Here is a 27,388-nt window from a genome sequence, read left to right as displayed (position 1 = left end):
GTAACTGTGGTTGCCGGCCGGCTCTATAGCAAGGGCGCGTAGGGGGTGGCGAGGACTGTCGCCGAACTTGTGCGCGTGTGGAGGGACGGCTCATGGATGGCTGAGGTTCGTCAGCGATGTCGCGGTGACCTTGGCCTTCACTGGCGAGGGTGCGTCATGTCTTCACTTGGGAAGAGCTCCATGCACTCCATCAACTTCATCCATCAGCACCAGCATGGGGGCATGCTGCGTCTTTAGGAAGGGGCATTGTCACGACCAACCTAACGACCGAAGAGCAAAGGAAGGAATGGAAGAAGCAAAGCCAGAATAAGAAGACTACGAAGAGAGTAGCGCATGCTCTTTTGCGCCGCTAGCGGGAAGCCCAACAATCCCATGCAGAGCACAATGGCACAATACTAAAGAATGCCCCAGGGCAGTGATGTTAAATAGCTGTTGTCGTCGTTGTCGAGAGACCAGTTTGTATCAGGGGCAGAGCTAGATGGTAGACATGAATTTATATCATAGCAAGAAAAATCTAAATATTTTCTTTTAAAGGATAGTTTCACTGCTGGCCCACCCTGACTCATTGGGCTAGATCCGCCACTGGTTTGTATCTAGCTATTGCTAAACCACTCCTACCTGCTCCTCTTTGTTCTTCCTCAAGAACTTGTGCTGCACATTACCTGTATCTTGGCGTGGTACCAAGGTGCTCGGATATGTAATAATCAAAATTTGATCCACTCTGTATCCCTTTATAGTGTTACATTTGGCATCAGAGCCTCAGATCCCACCTTATTCTTTTCCTCCCAATTTTTTCTGAGAGTTGAGAGCATATCCCCAGCAACCCACCAAAATCCTTTGCTACTATTTGGTTGTGAAACTGAGTTTCTATGGTATCTCTTGATTCTTTGACGTAGGAGCTTATGCAAGGTATGCTGTACTTATTTTATAAATTGAACCCCGCCGTCGCCTCCCACACTTTCCTTGAGGAAAGGCCTCTGCTCTGTACTCTCCAGACTCCCTTCTCTCTCTGCCTCGCCTCCAATCATTGTCGTTGCCTGCTGACAACCGGTTGCCGAAGCTGGTTGCCTGTGCCACAGGCCACATGGCACTCCGCCTGGCCATGCCCCTGCATCTAGCCCTAGCCCCAGCCCTTGTAGTTGAGGCCTGAGGCATGGTGATGGCTCATTGGTGATGTGGTTGCATGTCTGAGGAACTAATCCTATCGTGCAATGATGCATGGAGCGATGGGGATGGCACACTCGCATGAGAGCGGCCCCATGGCCGTTGCATAAGGAGATGACAGCGCTCTCAAAGCTGGACAGAGACTATCCTAGCGTGTGACGTTTGTCTATCCTGAAAGCTGCTGTCGTCGCCTCAGTCGGCAGATGGCATGAGGTGGCAGAGGCAACGGTTGCTTTGTCGTCCAAGGCTAGGAGCACGAAGCAAGCTCAAGCAGCGGGTATGACTGTTGAGGTGACAATCTGGCAATGGCTTCTGCCTCATGCTGTTAGATGCAGGAACACCTGCCTGATCTCTTCCAATTATGCATGCATGACAGAATTTTTCTGGATGGGCTGAAAGATTGCCTAAAGAAATGCTGTATCAGGCATTGCTTGATTCTGGTTTAATAGGTTGGATTTCGGATCGTAGAGGAAAAAAGGGTTTGAGAAAGAGACCAAGGGATCGGTAGCCTGCTTGTGTTTTGCTTCTGGAAATTGATGAAAGAGAGACAAAAACAGATAGGAGGTAGACGCGCTGGGACCCACATGAGGATTGGTTTTTCTATCCTCGGCTCACATATGTGTGGTATTAGATTTATAATTAACCAACATTTGGTTATCCAATCTAAACTCATGTTCAAAGTTAATCCAATTTAGTTACTACTATTGAAATGCAACTAAGACCGTCAAAATTAGTACTATTGGAAAATTAAACAAACATAAGTATTTTTTTCCATAATGCAATGTTGGAAGGCATCTTATATTGGGGTTCATATTACATGCGATTTTCGGCTGTACATTGGAAATTAGATAGTGCTTGGATTATAATAATACGTAATTCTGCATTTCCTTGTGTTTATAGATTAGATGACAATTGACAGTGGAAAAACCTGCATCCTCCATGTACTCCAGCAGGCTCACTCTGCCCACATTGGTCCACCGGCGTGGCAAATCGCCCATTTGCTCTAGTTTTTATGTAAAGTCCAGTTAAATAATCTTTTGTTGTCGATAGTTTCACCACTGCCAGCTTTTTTGGTTGGCAAACAAACAATATCCAAGCAATTAAGCCAATGGCGTAGCAAGGATTTATCAAAGCCCAGGGCTGACTGCTAGAGGCCCAACCAGAGGGAAAGATAATGGGCTGCGCTCCAGGCCAAATGTGATACCCACTAAAATATAGGCTAGGGATCCTAAAAAAAATCTACAATATAGGCTAGGAATTTTCCCACGCCCCGGGCCTGCCTGGGGCCCAGCCATGCTTTTGCATTAAGCATGACCCCATCCGAAAAATGTATATCAGAAATGGCAATTATCTTTAATTAGGAGTAAGAGTTTACTGTTGTAATAGGTAATGCAAACATGACTAAGTTAACCATGGTCAGTCTCCCTCCTTTTGGTGAGTATGTTGCTCCTGTTAGGAAAATATGCCTCATTGTATTATCAGTAGGCTGAAGCCATCATATATACATGTACAGGAGGGAGGCCAGAATGCAAAAGGCCAAACGACACCATAAATATAACTCTAACACCCCCCTCTCAAACTCATGGTGGATCCACAACACTGAGTTTGGAGAGGTAAAATCCACTTTGCGCTCTAGTCTGTGCCTTCTTGAAGAAGTCCGCCAATTGTAACTCAGATGGCACATACCGAAGAGCAACAACATGATCCTGGACACCAGCACGCACAAAAAAAGCATCAACCCCAATATGCTTGGTAAGCTCATGCTTCACGGGGTCCCGTGCAATACTGATAGCTCCTGTACTATCTGACAAGATGTCTGGCAAGAGGGTAGTTGGTGTAGTACTAGAAACACCAAAATCCTCTAGCAACCATCATAGCCAAGTCACATCTGCTGTCAATAGAGCCATAGCTCGCAACTCAGCCTCTGCACTCGAATGGGAAACTGCAGTCTGTTTCTTTGTCTTTCACACAATGAGAGAACCACCAAGAGAATCACTAGCCCATGTAGCATCTGAATAGGCCTGGAGCTGTAGCGAGCTGGAACGGGGAAAGAAGAGATGATGAGAGATCGTGCCACGAAGATATCGTGGAACACGAAGAAGGTGACTGTAGTGAACTGAAGTAGGAGCAGAAACAAACTGACTCAGAATATGGACAGGATATGAGATATCCGGACGAGTGACAGCGAGATAGACAAGACTCCAAACAAGATGACGGTAACATGTCGGATCAGACAAGGGCTCACCATCAGAAGCATGAAGATGAACATTGAGCTCCATAGGAGTCTCAACAGTGCGCTCATTACTAAGAGCCGCACGAGAGAGAAGATCCTGGATATACTTTTCTTGGGAAATAAAGAAGCCATCAAAGGTAGAAGAAACCTCAATCCCAAGAAAGTAGCGAAGAGGACCAAGATCAGACATAAGAAACTGCTCATTAAGACGTGCCTTGACAAAAGCAATGTACTCAGAGTCGTTGCCAGTGATGATCATGTCATCAACATATAGAAGAAGAGTCCTACCACGAGCAGAAAGGTGGACAAATAATGCAAGGTAGAAGAAACCTCAATCCCAAGAAAGTAGCGAAGAGGACCAAGATCAGACATAAGAAACTGCTCATTAAGACGTGCCTTGACAAAAGCAATGTACTCAGAGTCGTTGCCAGTGATAATCATGTCATTAACATATAGAAGAAGAGTCCTACCACGAGCAGAAAGGTGGACAAATAATGCTGGATCATGAGCATTGGGCGAAAAACTAGCGGCAGTCACCACAGAGGCAAAGTGCTCAAACCAGGCGCGGGGGGCTTGCTTAAGGCCATAGAGAGCGACAAAGACGACAAGCCATGCCATCAGGAACAGAATACCCAGGGGGTGGCTGCATATAAACCTCCTCACGCAACTCACCATTTAGAAAGGCATTCTTCACATCAAGCTGGGACACAGACCAATGGCGAACAGAGGCCACGGCGAGAAGTGTGCGGACAATGGTCATATGGGCCACAAGAGCAAAAGCCTCATCGTAATCACGACCATGCCTCTGTTGAAAGCCACAAGCCACAAGACGAGCTTTATAACGCTCAAGAGAACCATCATAGCGAGTCTTAATCTTATAGACCCACTTGCAAGTGATGGGGCAAACACGAGGAGGAAGAGAAACTAGATCCCACGTGCCGGTGCGCTCAAGGGCAGCAATCTCTTCTGCCATCGCAAACTGCCATTCAGGATGAACAACATCACGATAAGAAGTCGGCTCAAGAACAGTCGAAAGGCCATAGTGCGAAGGAGAATATCGGTCAGGGGGCGGACAAGGCCGAGAACGAAGACCATAAGTCGACTAAGAGGAGGAAGACGACATACCAGAAGTAGAGGGCACATCAGTAGACTGATCCACAACACGTGGACGACGAGTATAATGGAAAGGAAAGGAAAGGAGGGAAGAGGTGGAATCACTGGTGGTGGAGATGGGGAATGTATCGGTGATGAAGGTGGAGAAGAAGTGGAAGGTATATGTGATGAAGGTGAAGAGTCATGCAATGAGGGAGGAGAAGAAAATGTAGGAGTGGATGGTGTCGGGTCTATAACAGCGGGACGAGAAGTAGGAATATTGGGCACAATGGGAGGTGTATCCGAAATATAAGAAAAGAGATGTCCTCCGTGGAAAAGGCCGAGGAGGATGGATGCGGGTAAAAGGGACGAGACTCACCAAAGGTCACATCCCGGGAAATACGCATCCGACGACCGACATGATCCCAACGTCGATAGCCCTTATGCTCGTCACTGTATCCGAGAAAGACACACTCAACAGACTGAGCGGTCAGTTTGGTGCGTTCACGAGGGGCAAGCAAAACATAGCAAACGCAACCAAACAAACGAAGCGCCGAATAATCAGAAGAACGACCAGAAAGACGCTCGAGAGGAATACCACCCTGCAGAGCAGCAGATGGCTGAATGTTGATGAGATAGGTGGCAGTGGTAACAGCCTCAGCCCAGAAGTGAGGTGGAAGAGAGGCGGCGATCATCATCGCACGCGCCGTCTCAAGAAGGTGGTGATGCTTGCGCTCAGCCACACCATTTTGAGCATGAGCACCAGGGCAAGAGAACTGAGGAAGAGTACCTTGCTCAACAAGGAATCCTCGCAGCGCGTGGGAGATATACTCATCGGCTGAATGTGCACGAAAAACACGAATTGGAGTGGAAAACTGGGTATGAACCATGGCAGCAAATTTTTTGTATATAGATAAGACCTCACTACGAGAAGACATGAAATAGATCCAAGTGTACCGAGAAAAATCATCTATAAAGATAATATAGTAGCGATGACCCCCTTTCGAAGCGAAGGGAGCCGGGTCCCAAACATCAGAGTGAACAAGATTAAAAGGGCGCTCGGACACTGACTCACTGTGAGGATACGGTAGCCGAATTTGATTACCAAGCCTACAACCCAGACAAACCAATGAAGCGTTACCAGAGACGGACCCCAGAACACCGCGATGAACCAGAGATGAGAAGCGAGAACCACATAAATGGCCAAGACGATGATGCCACTGCTGAAAAGAGCTGATAGATGCAACAACGGGGGTTGCGAGACTGGCAACGGTGGCAGCTGAGGGAAGACGAAGCCAGTCAAGCTCCCAGAGACCATCAGGGCGTCGAGGGCCAACACCAAGCAAAGTGCCAGTGCGTCAATCCTGAACAGAACATGAGTCAAAGTCGAGAATGACCCTACAATTAGAATCAACAATCTGACCACCAGATATGATCTGCATAGTAAGTCGAGGAACCTGAGCGACAGAGGGAACATGAAATGAAGAAGTGCTAAGAGTGCCTTGACTAGCTACAGGGAGGGGAGTGCCATCAACCGTAAGAACATGAACAAAAGACTCGGCAGGTTGAACGGAGGTCAAAGTGGAAGAATCATAAGTCATATGCAAAGAAACTCCAGTATCAAGAATCCATGGGGATGTACCTGAATGTGTAGAAGGTGGTTTCTCAATGCCAGAAGAGTCAGTCACGGAACCTGCAAAACCTGTCGGTGAAGAATCCCAAGCAGCAAGTAGACATCGCAGCTGTTCAATCTCACGTGCGGACAGAGGCGCGACGGAAGAGGTCGAGGTAGAAACACATGCCGACGATGAACAGTCGCCACCACCCGTGGAAGCCGCGTGTAGAGTCGACCAGGAGTGACGAGTCAATGTAGAGCCGCATGTGAAAGCCACTGGTGGAGTCGACATAGATCAGTCACCGCCACGCGCAAAAACCGTGAGAGGAGTCGACGTAGAGCGGTCATCACTGCGCATGGAAACCACGAGAGGAGTCGGTGTAGAGCAGACACCACCACCGCAGGCAGTAGCTGCGAGAAGAGTCGACAAATAGTGACCAACACAGCCTGCTGAAGACGCTATAGGGGACAACGTCACAGATGGACGAGCACCCAACACCGAGCGGCGACGTATATGTGAGACTAGATCAACATAGGGAACACCGTCGAATATCATCCGGCAGCCTGATGACGTCAAAGACATGATGCTCCTCTGTTGTCTCCTTTCTTTTTTAGGAAATTATCCAATTGGCAAAGACCACCTGAAGATCCCCAATTCAATCAACTGAAACACCAACACACACGGGCGGAGGCAAGCCAGGCCAGAAGAGCACCGGAATCAGGCGACCAGAGGACGGGCGAAGAGTGGTCGTGGAAGCCGTGGGAGCCACTGGCGGCCAAATCCCGGTTGAATCCTGCGGCGGCGGCGGAAACGCGCTGGACTTCAGCGGCTGACTAAAGAGCCAATGGCGGCCGGCGGCCGAGCTTGAGGAGACGGCGATAGCAAAAGGGCGAACGGCGGCCAGGCCTGGAGGAGCCGGGGTGACGGCGGCCTGGCCTGGACCTGGAGGAGGAGGGGGGCGGAGGCGGGGGGCGTCGGCTGACCTGGGCCTGGAGGAGCCGGGCGGCAGCGGCTTGGGAGGGAGCAGCGGACCAGCCAGACTCAGCTACTCCCCCTCGATCGGAACAGCCAGACTCAACCACTTCCCCTCGATCTGGAAAGGGAGCCTTTCGTCGACTGGACGGGGAGCCGCTTGAGGACGGGCCTGGAGAAAGGCGACCACCGGAGGACGACAGCGTCGACCGGACTGTGGGAACCAGATCGAAGCGGCGTCGATCAGAGAACAGGAACCGGCATTGTAGAAGAAAAGTTGGATGATTAGCACGAGTTGCAATCGTTGCGGAAAAAAAGAACCTAGCTCGATACCATGTTAGGAAAATATGCCTCATTGTATTACCACTAGGCTGAAGCCATCATATATACATGTACAGGAGGGAGGCCAAAGGCCAGAATGCAAAAGGCCAAAGCACACCATAAATATAACTCTAACAGCTCCCACGTGAAGAGCCTAGCGATGTGCTTGTCATTAGCTGATTAAAGTCTTGTATCCTTGTCCTAAAAAAGTCTTGTATCCTTAGCTTGGTAACACACATGTTGACATGTATATTGTACTGATGGTGGAAATTGTCATGTCATTTGGTTTGATTCAAACATCCTCAACTATGTTATTGTTTTAATAGCTGAGTTGTTTTTTTAGATTGTTGGCCATTCATTGGGTGGTGGCACTGCTGCATTACTGACTTACATCTTAAGAGAACACACAGAGTTCTCCACAACAACTTGTGTTGCATTTGCCCCAGGTATGTCAACTGTATACATTTAAATTTAGCTGAGCAAGATGGTAATAGGTAATATTTTTGTTGTCAGCTTCATGCATGACATGGGAATTAGCAGAATCAGGCAAGCACTTTGTAACCACGATTGTTAATGGTGCTGATCTGGTTCCTACAGTATCAACTGCGTCTATTGATGATCTTCGTTCTGAGGTAGCTCCTTTTTTTTAGGATCAGCTATTTCACCCCATGTTAATCCTCATTTTCGTCCTTAGAAGCCTAGGGCATGGACCAGGTTTATTCAAACAGCCTACTAAACACCAACTTAAGCTATTGTTAATAGCTTCAGTTTGTGCTGTCTCATCTTTAAAGAAAAGAAGCCGATAACCTCTTCAATTTAATTCATTTATTGTACTTTTTGTTGCACGGACAGAATACACTGTGAGGATCCCATTTTTCAAAATCCTGTATAATGGGTCTAATTCTCCTCCCATCTTATCCCTTTCCCTTTTCCAGGTAACGGCATCTTCATGGCTGAATGACTTGAGGGATCAAATACAGCAGACGCGTTTCCTGAATGCCGTTTACCGGTCTGCTACCGCTTTAGGAACTCGCCTGCAGTCTTTCTCTGGTGCGAGAGCCAGGGTTGCTGGTGCTGGGGCACTACTATGCCCTGTTTCAAGCAAAACCCTGGTAACATACCTATACCGTAAGCTGGCAAACTGTAATTCATGGATGAAGTATGTACCGCATAATGTTTTGTTGTGGGGATTTGTTAGGACCTAGGGTCAATGTTCAGGATATCGGTAACTGGTACCATATCGGTCAGGTGTTGAGTAGGGATAAACAGGTGATATTTTTCAGTTAATCGGCCAATAAATCACTTAATCGGCTAGTCGGTTACCCACCAATTAGCGATTAACTGACCGAGATGCCGATTAACTGGCGCATATTTGGAACAATGCCTAGGGTGATATAGGACCAAGCCCTAGGGTGGCCCGATCTTTCACGAATTGGAGGTGGATTTGAGGGAAATCACAAAGAACACGGGACAAATCCACAAGAAAACACAAGAGAAAACACTAATTAGACAAGATCGACACCAAGTAACCCTGAAATCACAAGCCAATATGTGAGGTGCATCTAGATCCAAGACAACAAGGGAAGTAAAGGATACAAGGGTAGTGCTTGAGAGATGGTTCTTCTCCAATCCAAAGGATATGGAGGTCTTGATAATCCAAAGGGTTCTCCAAGGTGGAGGCCTTGACAACCATGGAAGGTTGTTCTCCAAGATGGAGGGATCCCATTAGGGGAGGTAGATGAGGTAAGCTCTCTCAAGTCTCTAATCTTAGCTAACCCTAGAATGGAAGAGAGGAGGAGGTATATATAGTCCTAGGCACGAAGAGGTAAGTAGGTGGGAAAGATACATGGGCCCGTTGTGCCCTTTCCTCGTGCGCGCAGGCAGGCCGGAGGGTCCTGGGCAGTCCGTAGGCTCCGGGGCAGGGTCCGGGGTCACCAGAAGGTTGGCGAGGCTGGTAGTCCAGGTGGCTAAGGCTCCAGGGCCAGCCGGGATATCCAGCAGGTTGCACAGGCTGGTCTGGAGGTTGGCCTGGAGGCTCCAAGGTATCTCTGGGACACCACCTTCACGCTTGGTGACTTCGTGGCGGTTTCTTCTCTGCTTCCATGCTTCCCTAGCTCTCTTGTGCATGACCTCCTCCAATGCATTCTTGTCATTTGGGTCAAACCTATAGGTGCAATGGGTAGGAGGGTCAAGTAGTATACCATCCGTGAGATAATCAAGAAGACACGCATAAAGGATAGGGTTCACCTTAGTATATGTGATGCATTTGCCCCTTGGCGATGGAGCCAAGGCCATGGTGATGACCCTAGGGTGCTCCGCATGATAGGGTGATCCTTCTGCATCTTGCTAGTTTGCTACTGTCTCTCTTATACAATGTGAAGTTTGATACGGCTACTTGACTGCTTGAACTACACAGCAGCTAAAAGTGCTGAAGGACACCATTAAAATCTGTAGCTAAAAGTGCCATTGGGCTGAAGGCTGCCCTTGGTATGGGTAGTTGAATCTGATTGTGTGCTGTTATATCAAACAGTATGGCTTCTGTGATCCCTTTAGCTGCACGGAAAGATTGTTACATGGAGATCAGGGAGCTTCTGTAGGATAGAACTAATATTGTTTTTCTGAAGATAGGGAGATATGGCAACAAGATTGCTCATGAATTAGCTAAGCAAACCCAGATGAGTGGTAGGGGGACAGTCTATCTGGGTCAACTACCACTAGATTTGGCACTGCTGGTGCTCTCTGGTTGTAATGAACCTAATATATTTTTTAATATAATTGCAATCTTTCCCCTAAAAAAATATATTTAGTGCATTCCGTGATAGCCTTGTGCCTAATCATATGTAAATACTTTATCCACCAAACCCCAAACCCAGAGTTACTGCAACCTTCTTGACAAATATTTCTATGCAGGTTGTGATGAAACAAGCACAGAATGTAGCACAGGCTGTTGCAAGAAGTCAGTCAGCGCTGTCTTCATGGGCATGCATGGGTGCACGCCGTCGACCTGTAGGCGTAATAGCTGTAAGTCAGGATGAAATGACTGCAGAAACCCATGTTAAAACCACAGTGGATTCAGAGTCCTTTGTTGTAGAACAACATGTCACAGAGGTCGTAGAGGAGCTGCAGTATGCTGGAACTAGTATTTCAGTTCACGAGGAAACAGAAGAAGAGGCTCTTATGAGTGAGCATGAAACTTCTAGGGAGCATACAGAAGAAGAAATAACTGACGGTGAGTTGTGGTTTGAGTTCGACAAAGACCGGGATCGGCAAGCTGAAGTGGAAGCACGAACCCGGGAGGAAGAAGCAGCTGCTGCCAAGGAAATAATGGAGGAGGAAAGTGCTGTCCTAAAGAATGTAGAGGATAGGCAGTCCTTTTCATCAGATAGCCTCGAGAGGCAGCAATTCTACCCCCCTGGTAGAATCATGCATATGGTTGCCATGCCTCCTCCAGATGCTGGTCCGGATGATCCTATTGTCACTGATGAGTGCACTGTTGGATTATACGGGACACCGAGACATCTTTACAGCAAGATCCGACTATCTAATACCATGATCAATGACCATTATATGCCAATGTACAAGAAAATGATGGAAATATTGATTGAGAAGTTTGCAAACAATGATGACAACTCTGGTGCAGATTCTACAGTAGAATAGTGGTTGACTTATACATCAAAGTATACAATAGTTTCTTTTCTGTTTAGATGTGATTAGCTATTACTACTATTTTGCAATATATACAACATATAAGATGTCCTGATCAGTCAAAATAGATTTTAGAGGGCTGTGTGAGTGCATGTATAAATGTAAAGGAAACTAGCATTAGTCATTTAACACCCTTGCTGTCATGTTATCCTGTTGGTTTTACAAATGTATCCTCTTTGGAATTTGAATTTCGAAAATTCTAACAGCTTTTGGAATTTGAAATTCCAAGGTGTATGGGTTATTGCAGTCGTGTCATTGCTCATAAATTGTAATAGTCCCATCTGGACACATAGGGTGGTTGTTTTTGGTGGGTGGGCCCTATCTTTTCACATGTGATAGGCAGGGGCCTCTTGTGAGAAAAAAAAGTAAACACCACATAATTTTGTGTAATACTACGGGATTGCTAATTCTCAGGCGACCAAGTTAATTCTCAGTCAACCTGATCACCGTTGGTTTTGGTACTAAGACTAGAAGAACATGCATGCTTTGCCGCGCTGGGAATATGACATCGATTCATTCTTGGCAAATTATAAATGAATAATATGACTCATTCTGGGTCAAATGAACTTCGTATCATCACATCAAGTCATGCTAGTAGATAGTTTGAATATTCACCGTTCAAAAGTTCATCGGTTAAAAACCAGTGTTAAAGGATACATATAGTGCGTGAGGCATATGCCATACATATGATAAGAGGATTGCAGTGAAGAAACACACGGTGTACAAATTACACAGATGACGGGCTAGCAATTCATATAGAAGTTTCCTTCTCGTTTTCCATCTTGCATCATCCTCTTAGCATCAGCATGGCTGTAGTGCCTCCCCTCGTGCGCCACGAGGATTCACGTACGATGGCTATGGCTGCCCTAGCTGATGACACCAATGCAGGAGGCGCCAATCTTCTTTGTCGGGGACGACCTAGTGAATGTTCGTCCTACAAGGCATCGAGACCCTCTCACCCACAAGAGACCGAGCTTGCTGTCCATGGCCATTGTCAAACCACCAATGATGCCAACCCTCCACACCCAGTCATCTTAGTCGAGACAAAGATCTCTGAAGTCACATGGCTCCTCAGATTGCTTTGCCTCCTTCCGAGCTCCCAATCCTTGGATCATTGTTTGTCCATGTACAACTCAATGAAGTCATTGTTGTACTCCTGCTCGAAACTATTTTTGATTCTATTTGTTGGGAAATTGTCATGCCAACTAGAATGCTAAAATGACTCTCAAGTTGCATATGTCCATGTTCATGTGATCATGTCTGCAATAATGTTAAAGGCCATGCAGTCAGTTCATGATCCATCTGAATCCTAATATGTGTTCTTGGTGTATCTCAATCTTGCAGGTGGAGCAGTGTATATCTTCTGTTATAATTAAACCAAAACAATTCTGGGCCAATTCTGGAATGGCAATTGTTGATCCATTCTTTGGTGAGTATTGAACTTGCGGCCGTGTACTATATTGTTGCCGTAGGAAAATTAAGTATGAGAAATGATTCTGCTCAACCAGCGGATAACTCTCTCACGCCGGTCGCCTCATGTGTCGTGAGATCATCTCAATCGTGTGGCGCGGAGTGCAACACACCATTGGCTTCGACCACATCCCCCTCTTAGTCATACGTCCCATGAGTCATCCACTCCCGCACAACCTTATCTCTTCCTAACCACCAGCTTCCTCCCCATATGTCTCACCTTCTCCAAATCAAGTCATTGTCCAACTCTGGTGCAAACTGCAAGCTATCGCCCCACCAAGCTACAATACGCCGCCAATGTGACACCACTGCTGGAACGCGCAACCATTTGTTGTAGGTGCCTGCTATTGGAAGGCCAACGGTGATGTTGCGGGGGCCAGTCGGCGGTTGCCGCGAGGATTGCTGCATTGCTGCTAGTGCTGACGCCGACGCACGCTGCTACGGAGGCAGCGGTTTTGAGATTGGTTGTATGCCATGACTGCGAGGCTGCAAAGAGACGACCAACTCAAAGCTGGTCGATGCGGAGCCATTGCGTGATTTGACGGCGGTCATTGATGTTTGTGTAAGTGGTGACGGTGTTGTGACATGCATCGGCAACGACGGAGGTGTTTTTGCACACCATTTTCATTGCAAACATTTCTGCAACATCACGTATGTTGCAAAAGTTCTCCCGTAACAGTACCTATGTTGCAAAAAAGTGAAGATGAAAAAAAAATCCCACAACATGATCTATGTTGCAAAAGTTTTCTGCTACACAACCTCTTTTGCAAATGTTTCTTCAACAAGATATTTGTTGCAAAAGGTTCCACAACAAGAATTTTGTTGCAAAAATAGATAATGATGCTCTGGTGCTACATTATGTCAGATATGACAGCTTCCGAGGTGGCAGATCATTAAAAAGAAAACCCGCCGGTTGACGCATAGCACGACCCAATAAGTATAGGATTGTACCCTATTGATGTTGCTTGCATAATGTTTTTTGCGGGGAGCATGAATAAATACCTTAGGATGCTAAAAAATAATATCTTAGGAGATTGTTAGATTGTGCATGCACTTTGCTTCATGGGGATTAAACGATACAAAAGCTCAATCATCATTCTTTGTTTTCCAAGAAATCGGAGTTTCAACATATTGTTCTACAAAAACATCAAATATCTACTATTCTACTTTGCATCCACTTTATGTAAGCTTGCATTGTTCCAATGTTGAACTAAGGGGATAGTTTTACATTGCTTATTTCTAGAAACTTTCAGGGAACTCGGAGAACACTTCCAATGTTTTCTTTTCTCAGTAATGTGAAAGCACATTTGCTCCCTTGGTGGTTTTGGTAATTCATGTCAACATACATATTGTTGGACTAAGATTTTCATCTAGTATATTTCAGTTCAACCTAGGCCTGACAAGGACATGTGATTGTTAACCCCTCAAGCTGCAAAGGACAAGCATTGGCAAAAGCTTCAAGACTCTGCATTTTTGCTTTAGTGATCAAAGATCACATTGATTCCATAGGAGAGCTAATACTATTAAAAGGGGCTGAGGATTTGATCATGAGTCATTTGCTCAAAGTGCTTCAAAATATTGCTCCAAAAACCCTCGACCACTTTCCCACATTCTATCTGTCCAAAACCCTAAGTGTATCTCAGGCCCTGATAATCCCCAAGTGCAAGGAATCATCGTAGGAATTTCCAAAGGTGGAAGTGATAAGTATGGCGTGTCGAACCCACAAGGAGCTAAAGGTAAGATCAATATTCTCTCAAGCCCTATCTGCCACTGATACGACTCTACGTACACCGAATGTTTGCTTCCTTCTAGAAACGAGAAATAAAACTAGTTGTGGCCATAAAGAGGATAGCTTTGCATGATATCAGAGAGCTAAAATATAAATATAGGCGTTGTTAACATAAAGTTAGAATATAGTAATATATATTATAAATAGCAAGTGTGGAATAATGATGGATCGTTGTGCAGAATTATCCTAGGCGATTGTTAAGAAGATTGGTAATCATTATTGCAATTTTATATGAGGGAGAGACATAAGCTAACATACTTTCTCTACTTGGATCATATGCACTTATGATTGGAACTCTAGCAAGCATCCGCAACTACTAAAGATCATTAAGGTAAAACCCAACCATTGCATTAAAGTATCAAGTCCCCTTTATCCCATATGCAACAACCCCCTTACTCGGGTTTAAGCTTCTGTCACTCCAGCAACCCACTATAAGCGAATCAGGAACGTATTGCAACACCCTACAGCGAGAATCTTTCACGTGTGCGCGACACGGAAAGCACCATAGGACAACACCAAAATAAAACATACAACTCAAACCAATCTAGATCATCAATCAACCCAAAAGACAAAAGAAATCTACTCAAAACATCATAGGATGGCAACACATCATTAGATCATAATATGTGGCATAAAGCACCATGTTCAAGTAGGGGATTACAGCAGGGTGCGGGAGAGTGGACCGCTTAAAAGAGATGAGGAAGGTGATGAAGATGGTGATGTTGATGAAGACGATCACCGCAGTGATGATTCCCTCGGCGGCACCCTGGCGCCACCGAGAGAGAGGGGGAGAGAGTCTCCCCCTTGTGCTTCCTCCTCCATGCCCCCCTAGATGGGGAGAGGTTCTCCCTCTGGTCCTTGGCCTCCATGGTGATGATGGCCCCCTCCAGGCTCCTCCTCCATAGCCTCCGGTGATGATGGCCCTCTCCGGTAGGGTGCCGAAGAGGTCCTAGATTGATTTTTCGTGGCTACAGAGGCTTGCGGCAGTGGAACTTCCGATCTAGGGTTCTTTCAGTGGTTTTGGCATTTATAAGAATTTTTGGCGTTGGTCTCATGTCAAGGAGGTGCCCGAGGGGACAAGCCCTCAGGGGGTGCCCCCTGGGGCATGCCTAGGAGGCTTGTGGCTTCCTCGTGATGCTTCTGGTCCTTCCTCGATGCTTAGGGGGTCTCTTTTGGTCCACAAAAAAATCACCATAAATTTTCAGCCCATTCTGAGAACTTTTATTTCTGCACAAAAATGACACCACAGTAGTTCTGCTGAAAACAACGTCAGTCCGGGTTAGTTCTAGTCAAATAATACCAAAACCATATAGAATTATTGTAAACATGGCATGAATACTTCATAAATTATAGATATGTTGGAGACGTATCAGCATCCCCATGCTTAATTCCCGCTCGTCCTCGAGTAGGTAAATGATAAAAGAAATATTTATGAAGTCTGAATGCTAGCATAGTGCATAAATTTGATCAAGGATAGTTCCAAACACTTTTTCTAGCATCATTATATATCTTAAACAATAGCTCATCTCATAAAACTTCTCATGATTAAGAAGCTATTCACATGTTAAAGTATAGACCATAAAGTTTCTTGAAAACTAACAAACTATGTTTTCAGTCACCAAACAATTGCAATTCTGAAAGTGCTAGTGACCGACTAGAGGGGGGGGGGTGAATAGGCTATTTTTATGAAAGTCTTCAAAACATGGAAGTTTCGAAGACAAACGATAGAAGTAAACCTATTACCATGCAGCGGAAGGTAGACTACACTAAGCAAGCCATAGTCAAGTATTCAATGAAGTGAAAACACAATGACTAATAGCAGCTAGGCAGTATAGATCAGGTAGGAAGATAGTGTGAAGCCAATCAAAACAAGCAGTCACTCAGTGAAGACAAAAGATAATGCAATTATACAATGACTTCACAAGGGCCAACAGTAAGTAAAGGAAAGGGAAGGATGAAACCAGTGACTCGTTGAAGACAATGATTTGCTGGACCAGTTCTAGTTGTTGTGACAACTGTACGTCTGGTTAGGGAGGCTGAGATTCAACTCATAAGACCGCGTCTTCACCTTATTCCCCTTGAGATAAGGACACCCAGTCCTCGCCCAATCACTCTGGTAAGTCTTCAAGGTAGACTTCCAAACCTTCACAGACTTCGTTCACCGGCGATCCACAATGACTCTTGGATGCTCAGAACGCGACGCCTAACCGGCTGGAGGATTCACAGTCCTCAAGTGTAATAAGTCTTCAGATCACACAGGCAGGAAGACTTAAGTGATGCCTAACACTCTTTGGCTCTGGGTGTTTAGGGCTTTATCCTCGCAAGGAATTCTCTCTCAAAGGCTTCGAGGTGGGTTGCTCTCAAACGACAAAAGCCGTGCACTAACTCTAAGCAGCCAACCGTTTATGGTTGTAGGGGTGGGCTATTTACAACCACTAGGCAACCTGACCTGATTTGTCCGAAATGACCCTGGGTCACTAAGGAACTGACACGTGTTCCAATGGTCAGATTTCAAACACACACGACAACTTTACTTGGGCTACAAGCAAAGCTGACTTACCCAGCTCTGGATAAGATTTGCTCTCATTGTCTTCGCTCGAAGACATAGGATTTTAGTTAAGCATCACTTCAGTCATTCTGACTGGTTCTCTTGGACCCCACTTAACAGTATGGTGGTTCCTATGACTCAACAAAGAAGAAAAAGAACGACGAAACTGCTAAGTGTTCGCGCTCCATAGTCTTCACGCGATGTCTTCTCTTGTCATAGTATTCAATGTGAATTTCTTCACATACCACCTTTGACTTCAATGTCTTCGTACATTTTTAGGGGTCATCTCTGGTAGGAAAACCGAATCAATGATGGACTTCTACCTGTGTTATCCTGCAATTCTCACAAACACATTAGTCCCTCAACCAGGTTTGTCGTCAATACTCCAAAACCAACTAGGGGTGGCACTAGATGCACTTACAATCTCCCCCTTTTTGGTGATTGATGACAAACTGGTTGAAGTTTTCAACGGGGAATAAAATATGTGAAATTGTAAAGGATAGGGTATTGTCTTCATAAGTTGCAAGGGCTCCCCCTGAAGATGTGCATATAAGTAATTTGCTTTTGAAATGCAAATGCACATGGCAGGTTGTACTTGTGGAGATCCTCTTCAACCTATGATGACAATTCATCATGCAAGATATGATGTAACGAAGATAATGACATGCATAATGAAAAATGGACGTCTGCAAAATGATCTAAGTGCGGAATTTATCGTCGCACATGCAGAATTTATCATCGCATCACAGAATAGCAAATAAGTAGCAGACGACCATCGAGTTTAAGTGTTACAACTCAAAGAACCGAATGTATCGAAAATGAGAGTTGTAAGCACTTGGCAAAAGTAGCAAAAGTAAAGCATCCACCCATATTGACCCGCTTGAAGACTATCAACTCATATGCTTCTCCCCCTTTTGTCAGTGAGGGCCAAAAGGTTTGAAGACATAGAGCGCCTACTCGTTCCCATGAGGTGCAGGCGAGGCAGCAGGGTCGTCGTTGAGATCCGGTGGTGCAGAAGAACTTGGTGCAGTGTCGACACGCGCTGAAGTTGGAGGAGGTGAAGTTGCATCATCTTGGTCATCGATGACTCTGGCATTTATGGTCGCAGCCGAGGACGAGTATTCAGAGTCTTCAAGTGAGGGAGTCCGATGCAAGTGAGCATTTCTGAGAGGAGTTGAGTCAAACTTGAACCGTTCGGTGAAGCCACCGTCTTGTAGATCAGCTTCAACACTAAGTAGGGTCAAACTCTTCCACGACCTCCGACAGGTTTCATGAGTGACAAAGGCATTCTTGGTGGCAAGATTGCGAATGCGGTTGACATCCACCAAGAGGCTTTGCATCTGACGCTTAAGCCAGTCATGATGTTTGTCCTGTTTCTGATGCAGCGCGACGAGAAGCTCTCGGTCATTTAGGACACGAGATCGTCTTCGAGGCCTTTGTGCAATGGTGCTGCCAGTGGCGTCAGTTTGAGCGCGAGGGGCACGTGTGTTTCCAGCAAGGGGATAAACACGAGAAACTACTGGAACTCCTTCAATGGGCTGGGTGAAGCTTTGGTGATCAACATTGTGAAGATAAATGGGATCCTTAGCAGGCTCTGGGTAAATAGCTTCAACTGACAGATCAACCTTGGGCAAGAATATAAGATGATTGCGCATAGACGGCTAATAGTTGAAGGCTGAGTGACGCTTGATCAGACGCATGACCCATGGAGCATAGAATTTCAACCCAAAGATGTCGGAGCTAGATGCAGCCAACTGCCTGATGAAGAAGTCTTAAGCATTGAAGCTGATGCCATTGAAAATATAGAAAACCAAAGTCTTCATGGCTCCTTCAAGCTTCGCTGCAGATGAGTGTCCTTTGACAGGCCATAGAGTCTTCCTGATGATGTGGTAAATGGTGCGAGGCAGGTACTCTAGGTCTTCAACAAAGAACTCAGATGGGTATTCAGCGTCGTGAGGCAGAGGCTTCATCATGCTCAGCATTTGACTCATGTTGGGTTCTGGCTTCTGAAAGATGTTTTCCAAGGCATTTTGGTGTTGTGGACAACCTGGTTCATAGTATTCACCAGGAGTGGGCAGGCCTGTGAGCTCAATGATATCAAGAGCTTTAGCTTCATGATGGACATTGCCTGTCATCCACTCAAGGACCCAAGTCTTTGGATCCCTGTTGTAGCCTCGAATGTGGTGAGTTGCATAGAACTGTAGCAGAAGCTCTTCATTCCAGTGCTCCTTATCTGTGACAAATTGCAACAGACCAACATCTCTGAAGCAATCCAATGCTTCTTCAAGGAAGGGCAGTCCAGCTATAGCTTCAGAGTCTAGGCGCATATGTGGAAATATGCGCCCTTGATTGTATATGACACAAGAATAGTAGCTGCGCTGCTGATAGCTCCAGAACCGATCTGATGAAATGCGAGGTCTGGTATAAGGGTTCTTGGCGCTATTGAAGAAGGTGTTATGTGCCACGAAGCCATTTACATTGAAGACCCCAGATGAAGTGGCAGTGCCTGGGAATCGTGGAAGTCTTGGCTTGGGCTTTTGGACTTGAGGTCTGTGCTCGACGTGATACTCAAATTATGGACCCGCAGCAGGCGGAGGAGTCAGAATGGGCCATCGAACCATAACAGGCTGACCACGATCAAATGCAAGCTCAATTGTATGAGGTCTTGGAGGGGGAATAGGAGCATTGGCATTGTCTTCATGGGCTTCAGGGGCCACATTTGCTTCAGGTGCTTGGACCTCAGGTGCTTCAGCATTGACTTCTGGTGCTGCAGTGGCTTCAGATGCTTGGACTTCTGGCACCACAGTAGCTGCAGGCGCCTCATTGGCTTCAGGCGTCGCATTGGCTTCAGCCATGACAACGTCATTGGCTTCAGCGGTGATGTTGGTGGCCGCCTCAGGGTTGTTAACCTCCACTTCAGAAGCTGGAGGGTCGGACACGTTCTCCTCGAGAACAACATCTTGGTGGGACAGGGGTGTTGTAACGCCCTCAACGCGGCTATATCTCCCACATGTCAAAGCACGACTTAGAGGCATAACCACATTGAAAGCAATGTTGCAAGTGAGGTAATCTTCACACAACCCATGTAATACATAAGGGAAAGAGATACATAGTTGGCTTACAATCGCCACTTCACACAATTACATGAATAAAGCATTACATCAACCAGTTACAATTAAGGTCCGACTACGGAACCCAAAATAAAAGAAGACTACCCCAAATGCTACACAGATCCCCAATCGACCCCAACTGGGCTCCACTACTGATCAACTAGAATGAAACAACATAAATGACAAGATCTTCCTCGAGCTCCTCCTTGAGCTCGGTTGCGTCATCTGCACGGTTGAACGGCACCTGCAAGTTGGTTTTGGAAGTATCTGTGAGTCGGGGGGACTCAGCAATCTCACACCCTCGCGATCAAGACTATTTAAGCTTATGCGTAAGGTAAAAGGTATGAGGTGGAGCTGCAGCAAGCGACTAGCATATATGGTGGCTAACATACGCAAAAGAGAGCGAGAAGAGAAGGCAAAGCATGGTCAAGAATCTATGATCAAGAAGTGATCCTAGAACAACCTACGTCAAGCATTACTCCAACACCGTGTTCACTTCCCGGACTCCGCCGAGAAGAGACCATCACGGTTACACACGCGGTTGATGTATTTTAATTAAGGTCAACTTCAGGTTTTCTACAACCGGACATTAACAAATTCCCATCTGCCCATAACCGCGGGCATGGCTTTTGAAAGTTCAAAACCCTGCAGGGGTGTCCCAACTTAGCCCATCACAAGCTCTCACGGTTAACGAAGGATATTCCTTCTCCTAAGACAATCCGATCAGGCTCAGCATCCAGGTTACAAGACAACCTCGACAATGGTAAAACAAGTCCAGCAACACCGCCCGAATGTGCTGACAAATCCCGATAGGAGCTGCACATATCTCGTTCTCAGGGCACACTCAGATGAGACTAGCTACGAGTAAAACCAACCCTCAAGTTCCCCGAGGTGGCCCCACAGGCAGCTCGGTTCGGACCAACACTTAGAGAAGCACTGGCCCGGGGGGGGGGTTAAAATAAAGATGACCCTTGAGTCTGCAGAACCCAAGGGAAGGTGGTAGGTTGTTAGTGCAAATGGTAAAACCAAGGTTGGGCATTGCTGGAGGAGTTTTATTCAAGGCGAACTGTCAAGGGGTTCCCATTATGACCCAACCGCATAAGGAACGCAAAATCCGGGAACATAACACCGATATGACGGAAACTAGGGCGGCAAGAGTGGAACAAAACACCAGGCATAAGGCCGAGCCTTCCACCCTTTACCAAGTATATAGATGCATTAATTAGATAAGAGATATTGTGATATCCCAACAAGTAAACATGTTCCAACAAGGTACCGCATCAATCTTCACCTGCAACTAACAACGCTATAAGAGGGGCTGAGCAAAGCGGTAACATGGCCAAACAATGGTTTGCTAGGACAAGGTGGGTTAGAGGCTTGGTTTAACAATATGGGAGGCATGATAAGCAAGTGGTAGGTATCACAGCATAGGCATAGAAAAAACCCCAGCAACTAGCAAGCAAAGATAGAAGTGATTTCGAGGGTATGATCATCTTGCCTAAGATCCCGCAAGGAAGAAGAACGAGTCCATGAAGAAGACAAACGGACGTAGACAAACGGATCCTCACAAACGCGACGTTATTAGAACCAACCCGAAGAAGCAACACCGGAAAGAAGCACACAACATAGTAAACAACCAACACATGATCATGGTATGATATGCGGGATGCGGTATGTGATGCATATGCATGATGTGCAAATGAATGATTGAACCTGGACTCAACTTGGAAATCCAAGAGTTCCACTGGAAAGGTGAGGTGATTTCGGTTGAAATCGATATAAGGATCACCGGAATCGGATGCACGGTTTGGAAATGGCAAGCAAAACAAATATGGCACCGATCTGCGACAAACAACAAGTGACCAACTAAATGCATCAAGATAAATATGCTACAGCACTCAAACATGGCAACAAAATACATGGCAGGGATCCACTCAAGAAGCTTGACAAAAGATGAACACTGAGCTATGGCTAATTCACTCATTTACAGGTTCAAACAAGCATGACAAAAGTGCAAATGATAACAGGTTTCAGACTTAGTGAAATTAACACAAGTCTGGAATTTATCATCAGGAAGCACACTTTAGAGCATGAAAACTACATGCTACAGGAACTTAACATGGCAAAGCAAGGCATGGCATGAAGCTACTCAAAGCACTTAACAAAAGTCCCTTAGTTACCTTGAGCCAAAAGGGATCAGAAAATACAATTGCAAGCATGTGAACATGGCAAAAACATAAACAGATCTCAGACTTAGTGAAAAACTGGAGCATGCAAATCAGTTAACGAGTAGGCATGTTTACGAGCTCGATGCACTCACTACAGAGAATGGCATGACAAACTAAGCATACACCCATCAAGAAGACATGGCATAGGAGCTAGAAATGGAAAGAACAACATTATAGCATGCACGGATCAACAACAACATCCTCGGCAAAATCGCTAAACAAGTCAACAATCTGCCAGGATCATAATTTAGCAAAAGTAGAGCTCGATTGACTCAATCTAGGGTGCTCCATAAATGCAAAAAAAGACATGGATGGATAGATCACCACAATGTTAACAAAACATCCTTACTGGTCATCCTCAAAAGAGGCACAGATCACTAGGAAACAACATGAACATATGGCATACCGACAAAATCAGGACAAGGACTTAGAGAGATCCTAAGTCCCTGAAATCAGCATTACCGATTACGCTACTTTGCAAGCTTGTGCTAGTCACCACATAGATCACAAAAATACATAGCATACACCCCTGTAAAGATGGCATGGCATATAACAAAACACATGTAGAGCTCAGGATCATATCAGGCACACATTAATCATGGCAAAAATGACAAAATGCCATTTGCTGAAACAGATCTGACAAATACTCACACAACCCTCTTCCAATGACATTTCGGGCATCAAGATGAGCTCAAATGAAAATGATGCAATGAGATGAAATGATGTACTCTTCGAGGCGAACATTTTGATATGCTACACGTGCGAATCGGAGCTACGAGTGCAGAGTTACGATGCAATGAAAATGCCTAAAAAATTACTGGGATAAAATGACTTAGGAGAATTTTGGGGTCAACCTCAAAACAGATCTGGATCGGGCGGTTCCCGATGCTCGCCGGGGTTGGCGCCGGACTTGGGGGAAGAGGCCGGAGAAGGGACGCTGGCGAGGTCGGCGGGCAGCGGATCCGGCCGGACTCGGGTCTCCCACGACCGGATCCCGCGGGGCGGCGGCGGAGCTCCTCAGGGTGAGGAGGAGGCAGCGCACTGGTGGCCAGCCGGAGCGAGGCATGCGGCGGCGGGGCGAAAAAGGCGGCGGCGCGCGGGCTTTGCAGCGAACGACGACGAGGAGAGGCAGGCGGCGCAGATCCTGAGTGGCGGCGGGGAGCCGTGGGCAGGCGCGCGGCCGCGCTCGGGCCGGGCGGGCCGCGCTTGGGCCCGCAGGGCCACGGCGGTGGAGGAGAGAGAGGGGAGGCGTAGGGCGACACGCGGTGGCGGTGGATTGGCTGGAGGCGGCGGCGGAGCTGAGGTGGCGGCTCCGGATTGGTCCGGGTGAGGTGTCGGTGGCGGTGGACATGACCGGTCGGTGGTGGGGAGTTTTGTCCGGCGACGCGAGGAGCGGGGCTAGGGTTTCATCTGCGCGAAAAATTCGGGAGGCACACATATATATAGGTAGAGGGATCTAGGAGAGTCCAAATGAGGTGCGATTTGCGGCCACGCGATCGTGATCGAACGCTCTAGATGATGAAGAGGGTTTAGGTGGGTTTTTGTCCACTTTGGAGGGGTGTTGGGCTGCAACACACACGGGGCCTTTACGGTCCCTCGGTTAACCGTTGGAGTATCAAACGAAGTCCAAATGGCACGAAACTTGACAGGCGGTCTACCGGTAGTAAACCAAGACCGCATGACAAGTCTCGGTCCAATCCAAAAACGTTTAACGCCCGCACACGAAAAGAGGTAGAAAGGGACACCGGGTGACATAGGAGCGCCGGATTGCAAAACGGACAACGGGGAAAATGCTCGGATGCATGAGATGAACATGTATGCAAATGAAATGCACATGATGACATGATATGAGATGCATGACACGCAAGCCATGACAAGGCAACAACAACGAATAACCGGACGACACCTGGCGCATCGGTCTCGGGCGTCGAAGTGTGCTGGGCCTCAAAGTCATCGTCATCTTGCACTGGTGGGGTAGCTTGCGGTTGGGGAGAGCTTGGAGTGTCTTGTCATTGTGGGTGATCAGCCCACGATGCATCCTAAGCAGTTGGCATCAGAGGACGACCAATGCTGATGAGTTCGCGGTGCGTGAGCACAGGCGATGATACCAATTGGTGCTCGATCTGAGGAAGGACTTCATCATCTTCAACATTGTCGTGAGGACCAATGTCTTCAACTGCGGTGGGGTCAATAGCTGGATTAACTTCAGGATTGTCTTCAGCTTCAGGAGCCTCTGTGGAAGCAGGCTCATGAACTATCAACTGGCGCTCATGATGTTCAGATGCAGGAAGAGCCACTGAGATTGGCTCGACATTAAGGGGCTCTGTGGGAGCAGCCCGATCTCTCTTCTTGGTTTTGCATTTCTTGGGTGGAGGAGCATCATCAGTAGTGCCCTTGGTTTTGCGCTTTCTGGCTTCAGCTTCAGCAGCCCTGGTTTTCTTCAATTCTGAAGCCACTGTGGGGACCTTAGGCTTCGAGCCTGTCATACTGGCTGGGAAGACAATTGGATGTACTTCCTGCCTTGGTGCTTCGGGTTCTTCCATAGCTGGCTTCTTCTTCTTCTTGGCCGCCATTCTGGGGTCGATTCCTGGTCGCCCCAAGGCCTTGCGCTTTTCAGCCTCATTGTATCCTTGGACGCATTTAGCAGCAAGGTCCTTCATGCGCTCACGAGAACCTTTGGCTTCTTCCCGTTTGGTTCAGAATGCTTCCTTAAGCTCATGCATCATGGTCTGGAAGTTCTGAATGTCTTTGACGTTGAGCTTGGCCATGTGCTTCTTGAACTGAGGCTTTTCATAATCAATCTTATGCTTCAGTTCAACAATCTTCTGAGCTAGAGCCAGCTCAGCAGCAATGGCTCCATGGACGGCGACGCTCAGGCCAATCGGAAGCTGAAGATCATCAAAGCTGACATTTGGGCTGTCAAACCACTCATCAATGAAGGTGTTGATGATTTCAACATCAAAGAGAGGGAGGTCATTGAAGATTTTTGCCTCTTGCTTGCTCTTGATCAACTGCTCAAGAGCATCATCGCCAAGATCATCGTCGCTGGACAGATAAATGGCGTCATTGCGCAGAATAGCAGCAGCGGTCAGTGCTTGGCTAGTGGGTTGCAAGGGCATCTTCACTTTGGAGGGCTTGGAGATACGTGACAAATCTTTAGACTGCACACTGTGTTCAGGAGGTGCAGTGGCCATAGGCTTCGCCCGTGAGACCTTTGGTGCTTGGGAAGGCTTCGAAGCTTGAGGTTTCTTTAACTTCTTTGGCTTCGGTGGTGCAGGCACTTTGTTAGAATCAACGTCGTCTGCAGGTTCATCCACGGCTGTCCCTTAAACCATAATATGAGTGATGAAACCTTCTAGGTTGTAGAAGGGCCCAACAAGATTGGGTTCAGCTTCGCGTGTGCCATCGGCACGAGGAGCAGAGGGGCCTGGATTGAAGTCTAATCCCCGCGACTTCTTGTTTTCTTTGGCTGAGTTCCTGGCAAACTGAAGGTTGCGCTTGAACAGATTGTCTTCACGACACCATAGCAGTGACGATGGGTCCGCATCTGCAGGCTGTGGTCCACGGACCATACAAGGATAGAAGCCTTGGTCAATGGCTTCAGCTCTGGACCTGGGTTGAAGATTTTTGTATAGGATGTCTCCCCACGGTCGCTTGATGGCATTCTTCTCAGCATATTCCTGGGTCACGAACCTGTACTTGAACCATTGCTCGGCCCAGTATCTTCGAATCCATTGGATTCGTGTCTTGCGCTGACCATAGCTTTCTTCGGGGTCAGTTTTGTATAGTTCATAAAGATCTTCGGGCAGGTCCGTTGATGTACCCCCACGGCGCTGTCTGCCGCCCTTTCTTGCAGATTTCTCTTTTGCCATGAAGTTCAGACTGAAAGGCTTCAACACTGTCAAAGTCTTCCGTCTACTGGTCAGACAGGAACTGGCTTCAGGAGAATTTATATGATGCTGTAAGAATTCTGCAAATGAATGTAGACTATGAGAACCAAGGGATTCTCCCACGGACATGTACCTGTGACAACATTAAGGTGCGAGGGAAGGGGAAGAGGTCATATGCATTCTTAGAAGATTTTGAAGATAAATCAGTTTAGAAGACATTGACCTCATAGTGCGAAGACATTCACTCATAGATAGAGAGTTGGTTTCAGATTTATACGAATCCACGAATAAGTACAAGTGAGGAATCTAACTACTTTGTGAAGCATAAGTGAACATACTAGGCATATTATGAGATGCAGTATGAAATAGATCCAACTTGTGTGAACAAAAACTGCTTGTGGTAGAAAGTGATGAATCTATTGGATCAAAGGGGTCGTAAAAAGGAGGTTTTATTTACCACACGAAGAACTGCTAGACGGAGTGGGAGAGGAGGCCGAGTAGTTCGATCATCTGTGCCCTAACTTGGCGACGGAGGACACCTACGGCGACGGCGGAGAAGATGATGTCCACGGCCGGCGTGAAGACGGCGTCGGTGAGGTCGCGACAGCTAAGCGCTTCGTCGCCGGCGTCGTCGAGGGCTAGCGGTGGCGCTAGGGTTTGTGCGAGAGTGGAAGAAGGGATAATGACTATGGTGAGGTGTGTATTTATAGGGATAGGGACGACACAGTGTTATTACACAGGTGCCCCTAGCGATTCACATCTGAAGGACACGTGGCTATCATGCAACACATCGGAGGTTGTTCCACGTTCCCACGCACGCCTGGATTGTTGGGTGGTCGTTCCCACTTCTCCGGGTTTCAGATGAAAGGATTTAGCATTGAAAACGGATTAATGTTTGTCTCTGTGTCTTCTGCTGACAAGGATGCAGAGAAGACATTTTGACAGTGTCAATAGAATGCATATGATTTGGATAGACAGACTTAGGAAATAAGCATAGAGGGGTTAGGGTCTGATCACATTCACTTAGTTCGAAAGATTCAGCAAGAAGCCATAGCTATAAGTGAATGCTGTAGAGGATAGAAACCAAATCAATAAGTTGAAGATAAAAGGAGAACTTTTTAACATTGAAGACAAACAAATGCAAAGACTTTGTAAATGTAACGCCATGAGATAGACACTTCAAAGAGAAGAATTTTGGTGGTGGCGTTACCCACCGTATAGGAAGTATTAGACCCAGACACGGCGCACAA

The 27,388-nt window shown here is 46.7% G+C and overlaps 1 protein-coding gene across 1 annotated transcript in view; it reads left to right on the top strand.

Annotated features, from left to right (window-relative positions):
- LOC119268080 overlaps window positions 1-11,300 on the top strand; it is an 18,844-nt gene extending 7,544 nt beyond the window's left edge. Inside the window, exons 4-7 of the mRNA XM_037549584.1 lie at window positions 7,742-7,844; window positions 7,912-8,030; window positions 8,334-8,510; window positions 10,309-11,300. Coding sequence (XP_037405481.1) covers window positions 7,742-7,844; window positions 7,912-8,030; window positions 8,334-8,510; window positions 10,309-11,055 — 1,146 coding nt within the window. The 3' untranslated portion in view covers window positions 11,056-11,300. The remainder of the gene's footprint in view (window positions 1-7,741; window positions 7,845-7,911; window positions 8,031-8,333; window positions 8,511-10,308) is intronic.
- The last annotated feature ends 16,088 nt before the right edge of the window (window positions 11,301-27,388 follow it).

The sequence above is a fragment of the Triticum dicoccoides genome, chromosome 3A (assembly GCF_002162155.2).
Source record: "Triticum dicoccoides isolate Atlit2015 ecotype Zavitan chromosome 3A, WEW_v2.0, whole genome shotgun sequence".
Lineage (NCBI taxonomy): Eukaryota > Viridiplantae > Streptophyta > Magnoliopsida > Poales > Poaceae > Triticum > Triticum dicoccoides.
This window is presented reverse-complemented; position numbering and strand designations above follow the sequence as displayed.